At 44.0% G+C, this 20,000-nt stretch overlaps 1 protein-coding gene across 3 annotated transcripts in view; it reads right to left on the bottom strand.

Moving 5' to 3' along the window:
• Positions 1-20,000, bottom strand: part of DHX15 (DEAH-box helicase 15) — a 260,868-nt gene that overhangs the window by 128,181 nt on the left and 112,687 nt on the right. For all 3 annotated transcript variants that reach the window (XM_033948308.1, XM_033948298.1, XM_033948319.1), the window contains exons 5-6: positions 16,901-17,119; positions 6,760-6,927 (exon numbers count right to left, since the gene is read on the bottom strand). In XM_033948308.1, the coding sequence (XP_033804199.1) occupies positions 6,760-6,927; positions 16,901-17,119 (387 nt within the window). The remainder of the gene's footprint in view (positions 1-6,759; positions 6,928-16,900; positions 17,120-20,000) is intronic.

Raw genomic sequence — 20,000 nt, 5'->3', positions numbered from 1 at the left:
AGTATTTTCTTAAATTACTCCTGAGTCTAATACCTCTTAACTTCATCATATGCCCTCTCATTTCAGAGCTTCCTGTCAAATGAAAGGGATTGGACTCATGTGCATTTAAGTCATGTAGATATTTAAACATCTCTATCATATCTCCCCTCTCCCGCCTTTCCTCCAACGTATACATATTGAGAATCTTTTAAGTCTGTCCCCATATACCTTATGACGAAGATTATGCACAATTTTAGTAGCCTTCCTCTGGACCAATGCCAATGAGATCTCACCGGAGTCTTATACACGGGCATCAATTCCTATTGGCCATATCTCTCCCTATGCACCCCAGCATCCTTCTATCTTTCACCGTCACCTTTTCAAACTGTTTAGCCATCTTAACATCACCACATACAATCGCACCCAAGTCCTGCTCTTCTGTCGTGCACATAAGTTCTTCACCCTCTAAACTGTACCATTCTCTCAGGTTTTTGAAGCCTAAATGCATGACCATGCATTTCTTAGCATTAAATTTTAGCTGCCAAATTTCAAACCATTCTTCAAGCTTCACTAGGTCTTTCTTCATGTTATTCACACCATCCAGGGTGTCTACTTCTATTGCATATTTTGGTATCAACCTCAAAGAGGCAAATCTTACATGACAACCCTTCAGCAATATCGCTTATAAAAATGTTAAAAAGAACACACCCAAGAACAGAACCTTGAGGCACACCACTGGTAACATCCCTTTGCTTAGAGTCTACTCCTTAGCAAATTAGAAAATGCTCAAACTATTCCTCAAATACTTCTTAATATCATAACAATTCTTATGTAATCCGCCTTGAACCGCAAGGTAAAGGCGGAATAGAAATCACTAATGTAATGTAAGTGATCTCCATTGAGCACAACCCTCTGTCGCCTTCCACTCAACCAGTTCCTCACCCAGCCCGTTGCTCTGGGGTCCATCCCGAGGGCACTCAGTTTATTTATTAGATGTCTGTGTGGAACACTGTCAAAAGTGTTGCTAAAATCTAAATACACCACATCTAGCGCACTCCCTGAATCCAATTCTCTGGTCACCCAGTCAAAGAAATTGATCAAATTTGTCTGACAAGACCTACCTCTAGTGATTCCACATTGCCTCCAGTCCTGTAATTCACCAGATTCCAGAAACTTCACCATTCTCTGTTTTAAAATCATTTCAATTAATTTGCTTATCACAGAAGTCAAACGTACCGGCCTGTAATTCCCTACTTCTTCTTCCCTACTTTTGTGGAGAAGGACCACATACATCCTCCTTTCTCCAGTCCTCTGGTACCACTCCTGACTCTAGAGAAGCACTGAAAAGATCAATCAGCAGAACCACCAGAACTTCCCTAAGTTCCTTCAGCATCCTCGGATATACACCATCCGGCCCCATCGCTTTGCCTACGCTTTAATTTAGCTAGCTCCTCATGAACATATCCCTCTGAAAATTGATCAGGGTCTACCACACCTCCATCCCTATTCACGTTTGCCTTCTACAGTCCCTCTCCTGGTGCTTCAGTTGTGAACACAGAACAGTAATATTTGTTAAGCAATTTAGTCTTTTCTTTATCAGCTTATTCATATTTCTCCCCTTCACCTTTGAGTCTCACAATGCCACATTTGCACGTCATGGGTCTCTGTGAACCAAATCTCCGTGATCGCCACTATATCCAACTCATCTTCCATCACAGCTTCTAGATCCCGAATCTTGTTTCCCATACTTCAAGCATTAGTATATACTGCTTTCCAAACATTGACCCCCCTTTTCCCATTCATGTACAGATATTCAGTGATTTACTTCCCTGAGGGCTTATACTCACCCAGGGGCTTTGATCACCCTGCCCCATCACTTCTAGTTTAAAGCCCTCTTCAGTAGATTAGCCAACCTGCTGCCAAAGACACTTCTTCCCTTCTTTGATAGATGCATATCATTCCTTTCTCAGGAGCCCTTGAAAAATCATCCAATGGTCAAGGAAGCTAAAATGCTTTCGACAACACCATCCACATAGCTATGTATTCATCTCCAGGATGTAAGCTTCTCTGCCATAGCCCTTACCCTTAACAGGGAGGATTGATGAGAATACCATCTGTGCACCCGACTGCTTCACCTTCTCTCTCAGAGCCACAAAGTCACTTTTGATATGTTCACAGGGATACATGGCAGTATCATTAGTGTTAACGTGGATATGCAGCATTGGATAATAGTAATCAGGCTTGATGTTTCTCAGCAAGCTCTCAATAACATCTTGGATTTTGGCACCAGGCAGGCAGCATACCTCCCAGACATCATGTCTGCTCTGCAGATGGTCACTTCTGTACCCCTCAGAAAGGAATCACCAACCACTACCACCTTAAAACATCCTAGTGGTCACAAATCCAGTAATTGGGGGGATTTCAAGCTTTGGTCATCCCTATCCCTGGAATGCTCTCATCTCCACCACTTCCAGGGCTGCCTACCGGTTCTTCAGTTCAAGGCTGGATAAAGTTACAGTACCAATCTTGCAGGGTTCCATAATCCAAGTCCAGCTCCTTCTTTCCCACTGCTGGAAATCTTTAACGCCATCTATGTACCTCTCATTCACATGGATGCTTTTCAGTCTTGCCACCTCCTCTCTCAGTTCCTTTACTTCCTTCATGAGGGATTCAAGCTGAAGATAGCTTGCACATGGAACCACTCCCTCTGCCTAAGTAACATTTTCTGGCTGCACAGAGACAGAAGCTGAAACTTGAGGAGCAGCTTTGGTGACACATGTTTCCCAGCCATACTGGGAAGAAAAAAAAAAGCAGAAAAATCCTAACAAAGTAATGCCCTGTTCCTGGTTGGCTGAAGAGCATATAAATCAAAAAGCTCTACCTTGGGGTGGGCGGGAGAGAATTAGCACTAAACTCAGACTTTCCTCAACAACTATTTGTGCCCTAATCTGATCTTATGTCCTGAAATGCAACCTAAAATATTGATCTAGACTAGGGCTACCCACACTTTTTGGCTTGTGAGCTACTTTTAAAATGACCAAGTCAAAATGATCTACCAACATTAAAATTATAATAAACACAAAGCACGATGTACACAGAGAAAATTGTAATTATCATTTATATTTTGGGTTTTTTTCCAAAGGAATCAAGGCAGAAGACTTTAAAATATGCAATGTCACCTCAGTAACAACTATACAAAAATAGACAAATATGCCCCCTTCCTTTTTACTAAACCGTGATAGCGGTTTTTAGCGCCGGGAGCTGCGCTGAATGCCCCGCACTGCTCTCGACACTCATAGGCTCCCTGTGCTATAATCTGCTACTGCAGTTTAGTAAAAGAGAGCCATAGTGCAAAATATAGACAGCAGTTATAAATTCTCAAATTTTGATAACTAAATTGAAAATAAAATAATTTTTCCTACTTTTGTTGTCTGGTGATTTCATGAGTCTGGTTGCACTTTCTTCTTCTGACTGTCCAACTTTTTCTTCCTCTCTCCCTGCCCCCTCCCTTTCTTTCCCTCTCTTTCTTTGTCTCCCTGTCCCCCTTTCTTTCTCCCTGTCCCCCCTTTCTTTCTGTCTGCCTGTCTTTCTGTCCCTGTTTGTCTACCTGCCTTTCTTTGTCTGTCCTTTCTTTCTCCCCAAGCTGCCACTACCGCCGTCGTCTGGGAACAGGCCCTCAAGCCCTCCCTGCTCCCCGACGCTGTAACAAGCCAGCAGTCTTCTTCCCGACGTCAATTCTGGGCCAGCCAGGCAGCGATTGGGGGGGGGGGGGGAATGCTGGTGTGCCTGGCGCTTCTGCAGTCTGGCCTGTTACAGCATCAGGGAATGGGAAGAATGCAAAGGCAACACGAATTTATCGCAGATTCGCGTTGCCTTTGCGATCTACTGGTCAATCGCGCTTGACCTTTTGGGCACCCCTGATCTAGACAAACACTTTTTTTGTATGAAACCCTAACAGACTCTAAAGGCTAGACTATTGCCTAACTGATTCTGCTGAGCTAAAAAAAAAAAAGAGAAAACTATAATGAAATAACCTACTGAAATCCAAGTTTACCTTTCCCAAGGTTGAATGCCAGCATGCAAGATATTCCAATGGATGTTTCTTCTTAAAGCAGATCCTCCCTCAGTACCTCTTCAAGTGTGGGGAATGGGTGAGTTTACAGTTTTGGTGAGAGGGTTTGGGAGTTAAGTATTTCTGGTTTGTGGAGATTGTTAAGATCAGCTGGGGAAATATGGCTTCAGCTTATGCTAAGTAATTTTTACCATCAAGTAAGAAGATGCAGGCCATCATCAACTGCATTCATTGTAACCTGGCCATCTGCATCACTAGCCTCAAGTGGGAGTTTCAGTGTCTTAGACCAGAGCATCGGAACAAGATTGTCCTACCTCTGCAATCCACACACCTATCACTGCGCTTTCTATTAGATTTCTTCTCTGCTATGCACACTTGCCCTTAGATTCAATTTCACCAAAGTTCTGCTTCGTCAATGGAAGCACTACAAGAGGAATCCACTTCTTGCTTATATGGATGTAGAGTCCTTTTAGTTTGGATTTTATTTATTTAGATTTCTATCCTGTCCTCCCAACAGCTCAGAAAGGGTTACAAAAGGACATTCACAGTGTAGGAGGAGGATATGGGGCTAAAGACAGGGACTACAGAGGACAGAAGAACTATGAAAGGGAGAGGGGATACTGATAGAAGCATACAAGGAGACAGTTTCTAAGTATATAGAAACAAGAGAATATAGACAGTAGCTTTTGAAGGAATCAGTTAACATAGAGGATCACCTCTTCCGCTGTGTAAGTCACCGCAGCTCCTTTGCCGGTCTTCTATAGGACACTAAGGTTCCTCACTTGGACTCATACTTCATGATACTCTTTCTCTGAGAGCCTGAATTCTCTGCAACCAGAATATTCAGACATCCATTTGGCCTATCTCCTGGCTCTGCATCTCTGACTTTGATATCAATGTCCGCGATCGCCTAGTGCCTATTCCATATTCAAGCAAATTACTTTTTGATGACAATGTGGAGGACACTACACAGCTTATTCGTCAGCAGCAGAGTTTACCTATTAAAACAGTATTTGGGCTTCTAGGTGCAGAGGAGCACTCTTGGTGCCCACTTGGCAACTGACTGGCTACCACCACTGTGTTGTCTGAGAAAACGCAAACCAGTTTGTTCTGCAATGCACTCCCTAACTCCTGGAGCACCAGGCGGAAGGCCCAAGGTTCTAAGTGGATAATCAACCACTTCCTCTGGGAAGGGGACCAGCATCCCTAAACTGGACACCCCTCGCAATGTGCCCTCCCAGCTGTATAGGCTAGCGTCCATCATCAGAATCACCCGTGAAGAGATGCAGAGAGGAACCCCTCTGGTGAGAGACTGTGGTTTCAAACACCAGGCTAAACTATGACAGACTTCTGCTGTCCAAGGATGCTGTTTGTGCAGCGCATTCCTCTGCATGCACCATCGGGAAAGGAGCACATCCTAGTAAGCACAAGTGTGTCCTTATCCATTCCTCTGCAGGCACCACTGGGAAAGGAGCGCATCCAGGTGAACACAAGTGTTCCCTTGCCCAAGGAACTACATCCATGATCATAACCATTGACCCCAGAACCTGCAAGTAATGCCAGGCCATCGGAATAGGCTCACTCCAAAACTCCAATATCTGATGCTGAAGCTTTTCCCTGCTGGATTCTGGAAGGAACACTTTGTTTTTCCTCCTCTCAAACCAGACTCCCAGATACTACAAGCTCAGTGCTGGTTCCAGCGGGCTTTTCCAAAAGTTGACCACAAAGCCCAGCTTCTGCAGCAATTGGATCGCTCAGTGAACCGCTGTTCTTCCCTTGGATTCAAACTGAACTCTGACTAGACAATCGTCCAGGTATGGATGGGACATGTATGCTCACTGTGGTGTTGTACCTGCTTCAGCTTTCACAGAAGCTGAAAAATGGTGGAGACTTACTGCCTCTGATAAGCTTTAAAAATATCCCAAAATATGTTCATTTCTTGTGGCTGCCACTAAGACTGTGTTAATGTAGGCTGGGTAGGTAGGGTGGCAAACCTCTGCCAGAGAGGGTCTGTATCTCCACCGAAGCAGAGCTGACCCAGGGAACCTGGGTACCTCTTTAGCACACACACAAAAAAAATAAGCCTCCAAGTGTGGATAAATAATAACATGAAAATAAAAACAGAACCGAGCAGATCACATTGACACTTTCAGCTTGTGTGTAGAAGAACAAACCGAAGAGCACAGAGCAGTGTCAAAGGAGGCAGAGCTGAAAAATGTAGATGCCTGCTACACAAACTCACGAGTAGGGATACATAACTCACTGGTCAAAACTTATATGCCTTTTGCACTAGAAATATGAAGATAATTTCTGGGGTTGAGAGCAGCTTGTAGAATGGTGGGGCAGTTCGAGAGGAGAAATTCCCCGATTGCCATGTTCACATTGTATGAATTTTTCTATGCCACAGAAGGTAGAATTCCCCCAACAGAAATGCAATGGTTCATTTTTTTGGGGAGGAGAGCTATTTCTCTGGAACTCCTGATCCAAGTTGGTCCATTTAAAAAAAAAATTAATTACATTTTGTTAGATTTTCAGAGTGTTATTTTGCCCTCAGCCCATGTATCAAATTATTTCCAACTTCCACTGGTTGGAAAGAATAAAGAATTGCCTCTAATAGTCAATGAGTGATCTACCAATTTTCATTAACTCCCTTCATAAGGGAGTTAATCTCTTACTGGTAAAGCACCATTAGCATCCAATGCAATTACCTTTCTTCCTATGGCTCCATTTGGTTTCTTAGGAGGCGGTGGCTCAAAAATCCTCTGCTGTTGCTGAGGTGGAAGGGTGGAATACAAAGGAATGATTTTAATATCTCCAACTTCAGGACCCAAATCATCTATTTCACGTTTTATCCTTTTACAAGCTTCATCGATTTCCTATTAAAAGAACAATCCAAAATTACCTTTTAGATATATACATATATATAAACATTGCATGTATTTGAGAGCTAACTTAACATAAAACAGTACATTTTTAGCCTAACAGATTAACCCGGATACCATTACCAATTCAGACGTCCAAATAGATCAGATTTAGTAATTTTAATGAATACATAATGGACAATTTTATTCAGTTGTATTTTTTGGCTGGTTTTCTAAACTGAAATCTCATGCAATAGCATTAAACGCACTTTTCATTTTTCACAATCTGAAACCATGTACAAGAAATTCTGAAGTCATTTCAGCTTTAATGTAATATATATCACTGATGCAATAATTAGAAGATTTGTTTCATTTTACCCAGTGGTAGAAATTAAAAATTATGGGCCTCCAAGAAAAGGAAGAATCTACCTCAGGAGACAGGAAGAGCTTAGGTGGGCTCCCTCCTACCCTGGCACCCCCCCATACTTCAAGGGCAGCTTGGGAAGAATTTAAACTATCAGTATTTAATGACAACATCTATACACTATTAACATGAATCAAGTATCAGGCTTCAACTATCAATATCTTGAAGAACATCTTTTAAATCAACACTTTTAGTCTTTTCGCAAATTGAGCAAGATATTTCAGACTTTTCCTGTTATTTCCACAAATTACAGAAGCTGTATTTTTTGCTAGGATAACATCAAGATGTGGTACTTAACTACCTGCATTTTAAGCAATTAAAGCATTTGGAAAACACCGCTTTAACATGCAGTCATGACATAAAAGTAAAACAGAAGGGAGAAAGGCCACTTGTCTCTAGGTCCAGGTACATGACAACCAAACTTCTACCGCTATTATAGCACAGCTTCACTGATAGCCGGTGTCAGGTCAAAAGCGCGCCGGGACAAAGACGCGCCCAGACAATTGAGCGCAGCGCGTGCCACCACGCCGCTCTAAATTACTGTTTTTAGTGCTCCGACGGGGGGGTGTGGGGGGGAACCCCCCCACTTTACTTAATAGACATCGCGCCGCTTTGTGGGGGCGTTGCGGAGGGGTGTGGGGGGTTGTAACCCCCCACATTTTACTGAAAACTTCACTTTTTCCCTGTTTTTAGGGAAAAAGTTCTGTTTACAGTAAAATGTGGAGGGTTACAACCCCCCAAACCCCCCATAACGCCGGCGCGATGTCTATTAAGTAAACTGGGGGGGTTCCTCAACAAAACCCCCCGTCGGAGCCCCTAAAAACTGTAATTTAGAGTGGCGCAGCGGCGTGCGCTGCGCTCAATTGTCGGCACGCGCTTTTGTCTTTCGCGCCGTTGTCTATGAACCGATGTAGTCCAGCATATAATTAGAGCAACGATCTCTAAAACGCTGGGGAAAATTATCATCAATACAAATTCCTAAAACCATCAGCAAATGTGTATAAGAGAGGTAACAGGTCCTTCCCCCCCCCTCAAAAGTGGGAGATCTGTGCACTTGTTATTTGTACTAATTGCTAGGATCTTGGATTCAGCCTATAAATGGCTGCTGTGAGTAGACATGCTTCTTATAGTTCTGATTGAGCTGCTAGTGGAATGGGGGAGAGAAGAAGGGGTCAGTTAGGAATTATAACTCCTATTCCTCCTCCAACTGGTCCCATTGAACACTTTGTCATCTGGGGAGCCAAATCGAGGCATATTCTGCTAGCTGCAACTGGAGATCCGAATTAGAGACGACATTGAGCTCCATGCCACATCTATCCTATTCTCTGTTCTCCATCCACCACGACCACAAGTGTTACCCGCTGCCAGGCGGTCAGATGAAGCAGCATCTGCATTAGCGGTAGTTGAGGGAAAATCACCATTACTTTCTGGATGTTCTGGTGAAAGCTTAGAATCAGTTGAGGCTTGGGGAACATTCTCTCTCCCTGACCCCTGATAAGAGTTTTAGCAGTGTACAATTTCGTTAAGCAATTAAAGAACTCCCAATTCTTTTGAGACATCTGCAACAAAGCAGCTAGACCCTGGAATTTCTAAACCTTCTATGTTTACTCAGGACTCAATAAAAAGTGCCATTGAAGCCCTGCAAAAGCACTGCTAAAAGGTTTTGGTGATTTAACTGTTAGTAAGATGCCCAGGGTAATGTGATATTTTTTATAAAAGATTATGTACTTACCTTGGTAAGCTCTTTTCCAGTAGAAAGGTGAGACATTCTAGACAGTGGGGTTATTTCACCAAAGCCGCATGCTGCTGCAGAAGGAATCCACTCCAGATTTTTCACTTTCTCCATTGTACTTCACTGGACTTTCTAGCTCAATCTTTAGTTAGTACTGAAGCACGTAGAGCCACAGGTTAGAGATCACTAACAGCAAGTCAACAATTTCATGTTTGAGTTCTTTTAGTACCCTGGTATGTATCACTTTTTAACTTGTCAATTTGGCTTAGTACATCTTCCAGATTCACCGAGATTTCTTTCAGTTCCTCCGCATCATCACCCTTGAAAACATTTCTGACATCATCTTCCATAAAGACCAAATAAAGAATTCATTCAGTCTCTCTGCTAAGGCCTTATCCTCCCCAAGTGCACCTTTTTTTAACTCTGTCACCGTTTTCCTCTCCACCACCTTTCGGGAGCACATTCAAGGCATCCACCACCCTCTCCATAACAAAGAATTTCCTTAAATTGCTCTTGAGTATACCACCCCTCAGCCTCAAATTATGCCCTCTGGTTTTACCATTTTCCTTTCACTGGAAAATATTTTGTTCTACATTAATACCTTTCAAGTACAGTACTTGAATGTCTGAATCATATCTCCCCTGTCCCTCCTTTCCTTTAGGGCAGGGATAGACAATTCCGGTCCTCGAAAGCGGAGCCAGGTCAGGTTTTCAGGATATCCACAATGAATATGTACGAGATGGATTTGCATGTACTGCCTCCTTGAGATGCAAATCTATCTCATGCATATTTATTATGGATATCCTGAAAACCTGACCTGGCTCCGGCTCTCGAGGACCGGAATTGCCTATCCCTGCACTAGGGTATACATATTCAGGGCTTCCAGTCTCTCCTCATACATCTTTTGGAGCAAACCTCCTATCATTTTCGTCGCCCTCCTCAAGAACACTTCAAGTCTTCTTATGTCCTTCGCCAGATATGGCCTCCAAAACTAAACACAATACTCCAAGTGGGGCCTCACCAACGACCGGTACAGGGGCATCAATACCTTCTTTCTTCTACTGGTTACGCCTCTCTTTATACAGACCAGCATCCTTCTGGCAGAAGCCACCGCCTTGTCACACTGTTTTTCCACCTTTAGATCTTCAGACACTATCACACCAAGGTCCCTCTCCCCATCCGTGCATATCAGCCTCTCACCTCTCAGCATATACGGTTCCTTCTGATTATTGATCCCCAAATGCATTACTTTGCATTTCTTTGCATTGAACTTTAGTTTCCATTCCTCTAGCTTTAGACCATTCCTCTAGCTTTTGCAGATCCTTTTTCATGTTTTCCACTCCCTCTGTTGCAAATCTTGGTATCATCCGCTAAAGACAAACCTTACTTTCTATTCCTTCAGCAATGTCTCTCACAAACATATTGAACATGATTGGCCCCAGCACCGAACCCTAAGGGACTCCACTACTCACCTTTCCTTCCTCCGAGCAACTTCCATTAACCACCACCCCTAAGGCATCTGTCCAACAATCTGTTTCTAATCCACTTGTATCCTAACTTTAGCCCTTCAAGTTTGTTGAAGAGCCTCCTAAGAGGAACTGTGTCAAAGGCTTTGCTGAAATCTAAGTAAATGACATCTAAAATGTGTCCTTGATCCAGTTCTCTGGTCACCCAATCAAAAAACTCAATCAGGTTCGTTTGGCATGATTTACCTTTAGTAAAACCATGTTGATTCTAGGAAGTTCACTATCCTTTCTTTCAGCAACACTTCCATTATTTTTCCAACAACCGAAGTGAGTTTCCCGCTTCATCTCTGTGACCACTTTTGTGAATAGGGACCACATTACAGAGCTGCACGGGAACGGGGACAATGGGGATCCCGCGGGTTCCCCCTTCGGGTTAAGGGGATCCCATGGGGATGCCCCTAAGGTCACGGGGATCCCGTGGGGACGCCTCCGAGGGTCACGGGGTTCCTGCAGGGCTGGATGTACTCAGCCGCGAGGCTCGTCTTCTCCCTACCTGCCCTGCTGCAGCACACAGCCGAACGGAAGTCTTCCCGATGTCAGCGCTAACGTCGGAGGGAGGGCTTAAGCAAAGCCCTCCCTCCGATGTCAGCGCTGACATCGGGAAGACTTCCGGTCGGCTGTGTGCTGCGGCAGGGCAGGTAGGGAAAAGGCAGTGGCGTATCAAGAGGGGGAGGGCGGTCCGCCCCGGATGCAGCACAGCCGGCCAGGTCCCCTTACCTTTGTGGCGCTTCCCCCGACCGACCAACAGGCGCGGTCCGACAAACCTCCCTGCCCCGTAGCCGCAAATCTAAATTACCTTCTTACAGCAGCTGTAAGAAGGTAATTTAGATTCGCGGCTACAGGGCAGGGAGGTTTGTCGAACCAAGCCTGTTCTGTTGTCGGTTGGGCGGGGAAGCGCCACAAAGCTAAGGGGGCAGGGAGAGAGAAAGGAAGGAAAGGTGGAGTGGAGAGGAATAGACGCTTAAGGGAAATGGGTAAAACTGAGGGGGGAGAAGGACACTGAAAGCACTGGGGAAGACAAAGGGGGGAGAAGGACGCTGAAAGCACATGGGGAAGACAGAGGGGGGAGAAGGACGCTGAAAGCACATGGGGAAGACAAAGGGGTGGAGAAGGACGCTGAAAGCACATGGGGAAGACAAAGGAGTGGAGAAGGACGCTGAAAGGACATGGGGAAGACGGGGGGAGAAGGACGCTGAAAGGACATGGGGAAGACGGGGGGGGGAGAAGGACGCTGAAAGGACATGGGGAAGACGGGGGGGAGAAGGACACTGAAAGGACGTGTGGAAGACGGGGGGGAGAAGGACGCTGAAAGGACATGTGGAAGACGGGGGGGAGAAGGACGCTGAAAGGACATGTGGAAGACGGGGGGAGGACGCTGAAAGGACATGGGGAAGACGGGGGGAGAAGGACGCTGAAAGGACATGGGGAAGACGGGGGGGGAGAAGGATGCTGAAAGGACATGGGGAAGACGGGGGGAGAAGGACGCTGAAAGGACATGGGGAAGACAGAGGGGGGGAAGGACGCTGACAGGACATGGGGAAGATGGGAGGGAGAAGGACGCTGAAAGGAAATGGGGAAGAGAGAGTGGGGCGAAGGCGCTGGAAGGGAAGAAGACAGAGATGCCAGACTATGGGGGGAGCGGAGGGAAGAAGATGGGTGCCAGACCAATTTGGAAGGGGGGAGAAAGGGAGAGGCACAGTAACAGAGCAAATGAAAGACGCAGAGAGAAGAGAGACAATGGATGGAAGGAACTGAATGAGAACATGAGGAAAGCAGAAACCAGGCAACAAAGATAGGAAAAGAATTCTATTTCTTTTTTTTTTTGCTTCAGGATAAAGTAGTATATTAGTTGTGTTGATAAAAATTTATAAACATTAGAGGCTCTGGTAGAAACCCGTTTACAAAGTATGTATTCTTCCCAATTAATATTTCCAAATTAATAAAGTCTTTTTGCTTATTTGTAAATGGGTTTCTATCAGAGCCTTTAATTCAGTAGCATAATTAAATGAAATAACTATTTCTGAAGTTTATAGGGACGGGCGGGGACGGAGGGGATTCCTCACGGGGACGGGTGGGATTTCTGTCCCCGCACAACTCTCTAGACCACATCCGCTCTTCTCCAATCCCAAGGAACCACTCCCATCTCCAGAGATTTGTTGAACAAGTCTTTAATAGTAAATAAGAACATAAGCAGTGCCTTTGCTGGGTCAGACCAGAAGTCCATCACGCCTAGCAGTCCGCTCACGCGGCAGCCCATCAGGTCCAGGACCTGTAAAGTAATCCTCTATCTATACCCTTCTATCTATACCCTTATATATCTATAGTAATCCTCTATCTATACCCTTTTCCTTCAGGAAATTATCTAATCCCTTCTTGAACCCCAAAACCATACTCTGTCCTATCACACCCTCCGGAAGCACATTCCAGGTGTCCACCACCCTTTGGGTAAAGAACTCCTTAGCATTGGTTCTGAATCTGTCCCCTCTTAATTTTTCCGAATGCCCTCTCGTTCTTGTAGTTTTTGAAAGTTTGAAGAATCTGTCCCTCTCCACTTTCTCCACGCCCTTCATGATCTTGTATGTCTCTATCATGTCCCCTCTAAATCTCTGCTTCTCCAGGGAAAAAAGCCCCAGTTTTTCTAATCTTTCAGCATATGAACGGTTTTCCATATCTTTTATCAATCGTGTCGCTCTTTTCTGAATCCTCTCGAGTATCGCCATATCCTTCTTAAGGTACGGCGACTAATATTGGACGCAGTACTCCAGATGTGGGCGCACCATCACCCGATACAACGGCAGGAAAACTTCTTTCGTTCTGGTTGTAATACTTTTCTTGATAGTACCCAGCATTCTATTCGCCTTCTTAGAGGCCGCTGCGCACTGTGCCAATGGCTTCATTGTGTTGTCCACTATTACCCCCAAGTCCTTTTCTTGGGTACTTTCACCCATTACCAGCCCTCCCATCGTATAGCTGTACTTCGGGTTTCTGTTTCCTACATGCAAGACTTTACATTTCTCTACATTAAACTTCATCTGCCATCTCGCTGCCCAATCTTCTAGTTTGTTCAGGTCCCTTTGTAAGTCCTCACAGTCCTCTTTTGTCCCTACTCCACTAAATAGTTTGGCGTCATCTGCAAATTTTATTACTTCGCACTTCGTCCCTGTTTCTAGATCGTTTATAAATAAATTGAACAGCAGCAATCCGAGTACCAACCCCTGTGGAACACTACTTGTGACCCTCCTCCAATCCGAGTAGTGGCCCTTCACTCCTACCCTTTGTTTTCTACCTGCCAACCAATTTTTGATCCATTTATGTACGTCTCCTTCCACCCCATGGTTCTTCAGTTTCCGTAGTAGGCGTTCATGGGGTACCTTGTCAAAGGTTTTTTGGAAATCTAAGTATACAATGTCTATGGAGTCCCCTTTGTCCATTCATTTGTTAATTCCTTTGCAATAAGTTCGTTAGGCACGATCTTCCCTTGCAGAATCCATGTTGGCTTGTTTTCATCAGTTTATTCCTTTCTAGATGCTCATCGATGCTGTCTTTTATCAGCGCTTCCGCCATCTTCCCCAGAACCGAAGTCAAACTTACCAGTCTGTAGTTCCCCGGGTCACCTCTCGATCTTTTTTTAAAGATGGGCGTAACATTTGCTATCTTCCAATCCTTCGGGATCACGCCTGTTTTCAGGGATAGATTACAAACCTGCTGTAGTAGTTCCACTATTCCTCCTTTAGTTCTTTCAATACCCTAGGATGGATTCTGTCCGGGCCCGGAGATTTGTCAATTTTTAATCTATCTATCTGTTTGTGTATGTCTTCAAGGCTTACCTCCATGGATGTTAATTTTTCCGCTTGTTCTCCTTTGAAGATATTTTCCGGTTCCGGCACGTCGGATGTGTCCTCTTTTGTAAATACTGTCAAAAAGAACATGTTTAGTCTATCCTCCACTTCTTTTTCCTCCTTCACCACTCCTTTCCTATCTCCGTCATCCAGTGGTGCCACCTCCTCCCTTGCCGGCTGCTTTCCTTTAACATATCTGAAGAACGGCCTAAAATTGTTTATATGACCTTGTCCTGTCTTGTTTTTGGGAAGACAACCAGGACCACCAGACATCTCCTGAGGCTCCTAACACTGGTCTACACCCCATCCCCCCAGCTCAACCGGTAAGAGGTGCTACTGAATCAGAAGCAGGTGTCACAGAGGCAATCTAGGAGCTGCTCAGCTATGTGTCTTCCATCTGTTGGGACACAGAGAACTATTGAACTGGGAGAGCTGCTCACTAACTTTTATGGCACAATTCAATTCTGAATCCTCTATTCTCCATCTGCTGGTTGACAGGCATAACCCACAAGCTTGGATGGATCTACTCCAGACTAGCGCTGCCCAATTCAGGGAAAATGTTTTTGATTCAATCTATTTTTAAATTCTATTTGGCCTATTAAATTGATTTTTTTATTTAATTCATTTTTCCTGCCCAATCAGGTGTTTTTTTCAAACGGCCTGTCAGCTTTATTTTTGTAGCCTCTTCACCACTCCACGCCAGTGCTGTGGCAAGATACACATATCAAATCTGATATATTGTAATCACAAAATAAAAAATTATTTTTCTATAGTATGTTGTCTGGTCATTTTATTTTTCAAATCATGTTGGCCCCAGGCTCTGGTTTCTGTTTGTCTTCTGTTAACTTGCTAACCAGGGTCTCCTGCCCATTTGACGTTTTCTTCTTTCTCTATGCTCACTATTCATCTTTCATCTCTATATCTTCTCTTCCACTGCCATATCCAACATTTCTGTTTCTTTTCAAATGTAACAAAACATAACTTTATTCTTCTATACTGCCATAACTGACTGATTTCTAGGCGGTTTACACCAAAGAAGACTGGACAATCAGTAAAATATAAGATGATAGGAAGATACAAAATATTTCTTATAAGTACAAATATTCTTTAAGAAAATACTGTATAAACTTTTAGTTAGAATAAGAGTTCTTAATAACACAATTGCTCTAAGAAATGAATTTTTCAAACAATGTCGTCTTGATCAATTTCCGAAAAATACTATAGGACGACATAGCTTGACAAATGCACTTACCCAACCAAGACTGCTGTTTACCTGCTTGGAACACAAAGGTCCTATTCCAAGAAAGTCTTGTATTTACAACCATTAATTTTTGGGGAAGCAAATTACTGTTGACTTCTAGTTTTCCTCATCAGACTATACCATATAAAATGTGATAAAAGATAAGTTGGAGACAGTCCCAAAATCAACTTGAAACAAATACAAGAAAACTTAAACAAGACTCGTGCCTCCACCGGCAGCCAGTGTAACAATCGGCAATAAGGGCTAACATGATCCCTCTTCTTTAAACCAAAAATCAATCTGACAGTTGTATTGTGAATTATCTTCAATTTTCTTAATAGTTTCTTAGAGGCACCTAAATAAATATTACAGTAATCTAATATGGATAAAACTAATGCCTGCACCAATAATCTAAAATATTATGGGTCAAAATATTTTTATAGTCTAACTTCCATAATGCAAAAAAGCAATGTTTTTATCACTAAGTCAGTATGCTCCATGCATATATCCCTCTCCATATGCAAGATTTCTCCATCTCACCCCTTTCTACCTTTGCTGCATCTCTTCCTTCATCTCCTCCACCCCATGTCCAACAATTCTTCCTGTCTCTACTACCCCCCCCCCAATATGCAGTAGTTTTCAATCAGTCCTATACCCAGTACAGCAGCTTTCCATCCCTCCCTCCAATTCCCTATGTAGCAGGCTTTCATCCCTCCTATCCCTCCTGTGCAGCACTTCCCAATCAACCCCTCCCCCCCTCACACACACACAACCACCACCGTGAGATCTCAACATTTGGGCCTCCCAAAACAGCAGCAACAATGAACAGGATGCTCGCAGCCTGCCCACCAGGACTTCCGTCTACTACTTTATCAGTTGTGTCATCAGAGATGTGGCAAGGGGGAAGGTCCCAGCAGGGCAGGCCAGAGGCAGCCTTTTCAGAACACTGCCTCTGCCCACTGGACACTGCCACTGCCACTTTAGGAAGCCCAGAAGTATTATCCAGGACTCACTGAATCAGTGAGTCTGATTTTTCCAGCAAACGAATCGATTCACCAAAGTGAATCAGGCAGTACTACTCCAGACACTAAGGAGGCTATCACTACTGCAGATAAGAAAATGTTAATATCTTAGCAATTTCTTTATAAAAGATGTCTATAAAAAATTGTTGCTTTAAAATATGTTAGCTACATATTACAATCCTGCAACATCAATAAAAAAAGATACCTCTTGACCAGTCAGAAAAAGTAAAAGATCTCCTTCTTCCTCTTCGCACATGTGAATTTGGATAACAGTTCGGATGGCTGCCTCAAGGTAATCTCTCTCTGGCTCTGGAGTATAAAAGATCTCCACTGGATGTGTACGTCCTGGGATAGTCAGTAGAGGGCAGTTATCAAAATAAATTTGAAATTTGCCAGCATCTAGAGTAGCACTCATAACTATCACCTGTGAAGAGAAGAGAGTTGCTTAAAAACTGAAACACTGTTACATTCAATATTATTGTTACTGAAACCTACTCAAACAGATTTTTCCATCTCCATGGTGAGATAGAAACATGACGGCAGATAAAGGCCAAATGGCCCATCTAGTCTGCCCATCCACAGTAACAATTCAGCATTTAGTGCTTTAGCTGAATCCATTTTAACTGGCCTCACTTCTGTGAGTATTATGTCATCACAAGTAAGCTGTTATTCTGTTTGGATCCAAGCACGAAAATGTCTTAATTCCCAAAAGCTAGTTAAGTAATGGAAGATTAGGATCATACCTTTGGTAATCTTCTTTCTGCTAATCCACGGAGGCATCATTACGATAGGTAGTCAATCCAAGCCCATGAACCAAGTCTTGCAGAAATCCATACAACTTTTCTCATCTGTTCCTCCTACTTAGCTAAGAGAGCCAGAGCCCCCTTCAGTTGAGTCCAAAAGCAAACAAATCACTGTAACAAAGCATACGGATAAAAGAGGGCACAAGGAACTTCCTTGCAAACACCAGTAAGATTCTGCTCTGCAAGACATAAAAAAACAATTAATAAACAAGCAGCATGAAAAACTGGCAAGAACATGGCAGTAAAATGTAACCAACTTGTTGCATGCAATGAGCATGAACTGAACATAGCCAGTGGCTAAGATATGTACTCACACATGTAGAACAAGTCCCACAGGGCCCTTCTGCTAGATGGAAGATACTCAGTCCTGAAGAGAGAGATATCTGAGGCAGAAATATGCAGGCGATAGAGAGAGAGTAGATAAAAGGGCAGGCCATGACTCCTCCGTGGATTAACAGAAAGAAAATTACCAAAGGTAAGAACCTTATCTTCCATTCACTCTGGAATCATTATGATAGGTGATGTACCAAAGCAATAGCAACATCTAGGGTGGGACAGAAGAGCCTGACCGCAACACTGAGGCCCAAACAGCGATGAACGACTAGACCACCACATCCACTCTGTAAAACCTTGGAAATGTATAAAGATAAGATCAAGTAGCCAACTCTGCCAATTGAGGCCAGAAGGATTGCTCGACTGCCCACAAAACAGCAGCATCTCTGGTGGAGGGACCTTTGAGAGAGATTGGCGGCTGCTTACCACAGTGATGCAAGTTGACTAAATGGCCATTCGGCTCCAATAGGCAATAAAGGCCTTAGACACCAGTCTATCTCAACTAGACTGGATAGACAGGACAAACAGATGGTCAGAACGATGGAAATCATTGGTCCTCTCTCTAAGTAGCAAGACAAGACTCTTCGAACATCCAGTTCGCTTAAGATACGATCCTGCCACTCCGACCCCATGGGACAAAAAGCGGGTAGACAAAGTTCTTGAATGACATCAAAATCCGAAATCACTTTCAGAAGAAAGGAAGGAAGGAAGAGTGTAGAGGAAAACCCTTGCCTCTGTGATCCAGAGAATTGGTCTTTGCAAGAGAGACTACAGCTCTGAAATACACCTGGCTCAGATAAACACCATGAAGAAATTGCCTTGACCATCTTAATCGGCTTAAAAGGCACCTCCGCAAGCATTAAGATTCTACAAAGGAACAACATTAAGATTCTACAAAGGAAAAGGCTGTCACAGGGGCAGTCACAAACAAAGCACTCCTCTGATAATTTAGCAACATCTGGAAAAAAAACCCATAAGCGAACAGGAACCACTGTGCACCCTAAAACAAGGAGCAGCCAATTGAATCTTAAGGAAAGCCACCGCTAGGCTTTTGACTAGACTTGTCTGGAAGAAGCTAGGACCACCAGAATGGAAGTACACAATGGCTCCACCTGGATTCCACCTGGAGTACACTACCAGAGGGCGTGATAGGACAGAGTACAGTATTAGGGTTCAAGAAGGGATTGGACAATTTTCTGGAGGAAAAGGGGATAGAGGGGTATAGATAGAGGATTACTATACAGGTCCTGGACCTGTTGGGCCGCCGCGCGAACGGACTGCTGGGCACGATGGACCTGTGGTCTGACCCAGCAGAGGTACTTCTTGTGTTCTTAACATCACTGCTGTTAAGCCTTCTAAGCCTAGGAGTAAGTGGCTATAGCAAAGGGTACATTGGACCTAAAAAGGGTTGTAATAACAATGTCAGAACAGTCCCTACAAATCAAGGCCATGCGCTCAAGAGCTATGCTGAAAGTATAAAACACCGGCAGGTGGAGATGAAGGAGCTTCAGCTTCCTGTCCTGCTGAAGACAGACCAGATCCGCTAGCTCAGAGCCACGAGAATCACTAGTCCTGGATGAATAACAATCCTGTGGATGACCCGATCCTCCAGGGATCAAGGGGAAAGACAAAGGAGTTTTTGAACTGAAGAAGCATTTGACTTTTGAGTTCTTGGCTAAAGCCATCAAGGTCATCTGTGGCCTGCCCCAGCATATGAAAGAGACAGAGGTCCTCCGGGTCTAGGACTTGGCAACTGAAAAAGACTGCTTGCAAATTATCCATTCCAGCCACGTGTGTCACAGAGAAAGAGAGCTGCTGAGTAGGGATGGTGAGCATCTATCAAAGAAGGGAAGAAGTGTCTTTTGCAGCAGGCTGGCTAATCTACTAAAGAGGGCTAAACCAGAAGTGATGGGCAGGGTGATCAAAACCCCCAGTTGAGTATAAGCCCTAAGGCAAGTAAATCACTAAATACCTCTACACAGATGGGAAAAGGGGGCAATGTCTGGAAAGCAGTATATACTAATGTTCGAAGTATGGGAAACAAGATTCTGGATCTAGAAGTTGTGATGGAAGATGAGTTGGATATAGTGGCGATTACGGAGACGTGGTTCATGGAAAACCATGATCGGGATGTAGTTATACCGGGCAATAATCTGTTCAGGAAAGACA

This window comes from Geotrypetes seraphini, chromosome 1 (assembly GCF_902459505.1).
Source record: "Geotrypetes seraphini chromosome 1, aGeoSer1.1, whole genome shotgun sequence".
Classification (NCBI taxonomy): domain Eukaryota; kingdom Metazoa; phylum Chordata; class Amphibia; order Gymnophiona; family Dermophiidae; genus Geotrypetes; species Geotrypetes seraphini.
This window is presented reverse-complemented; position numbering and strand designations above follow the sequence as displayed.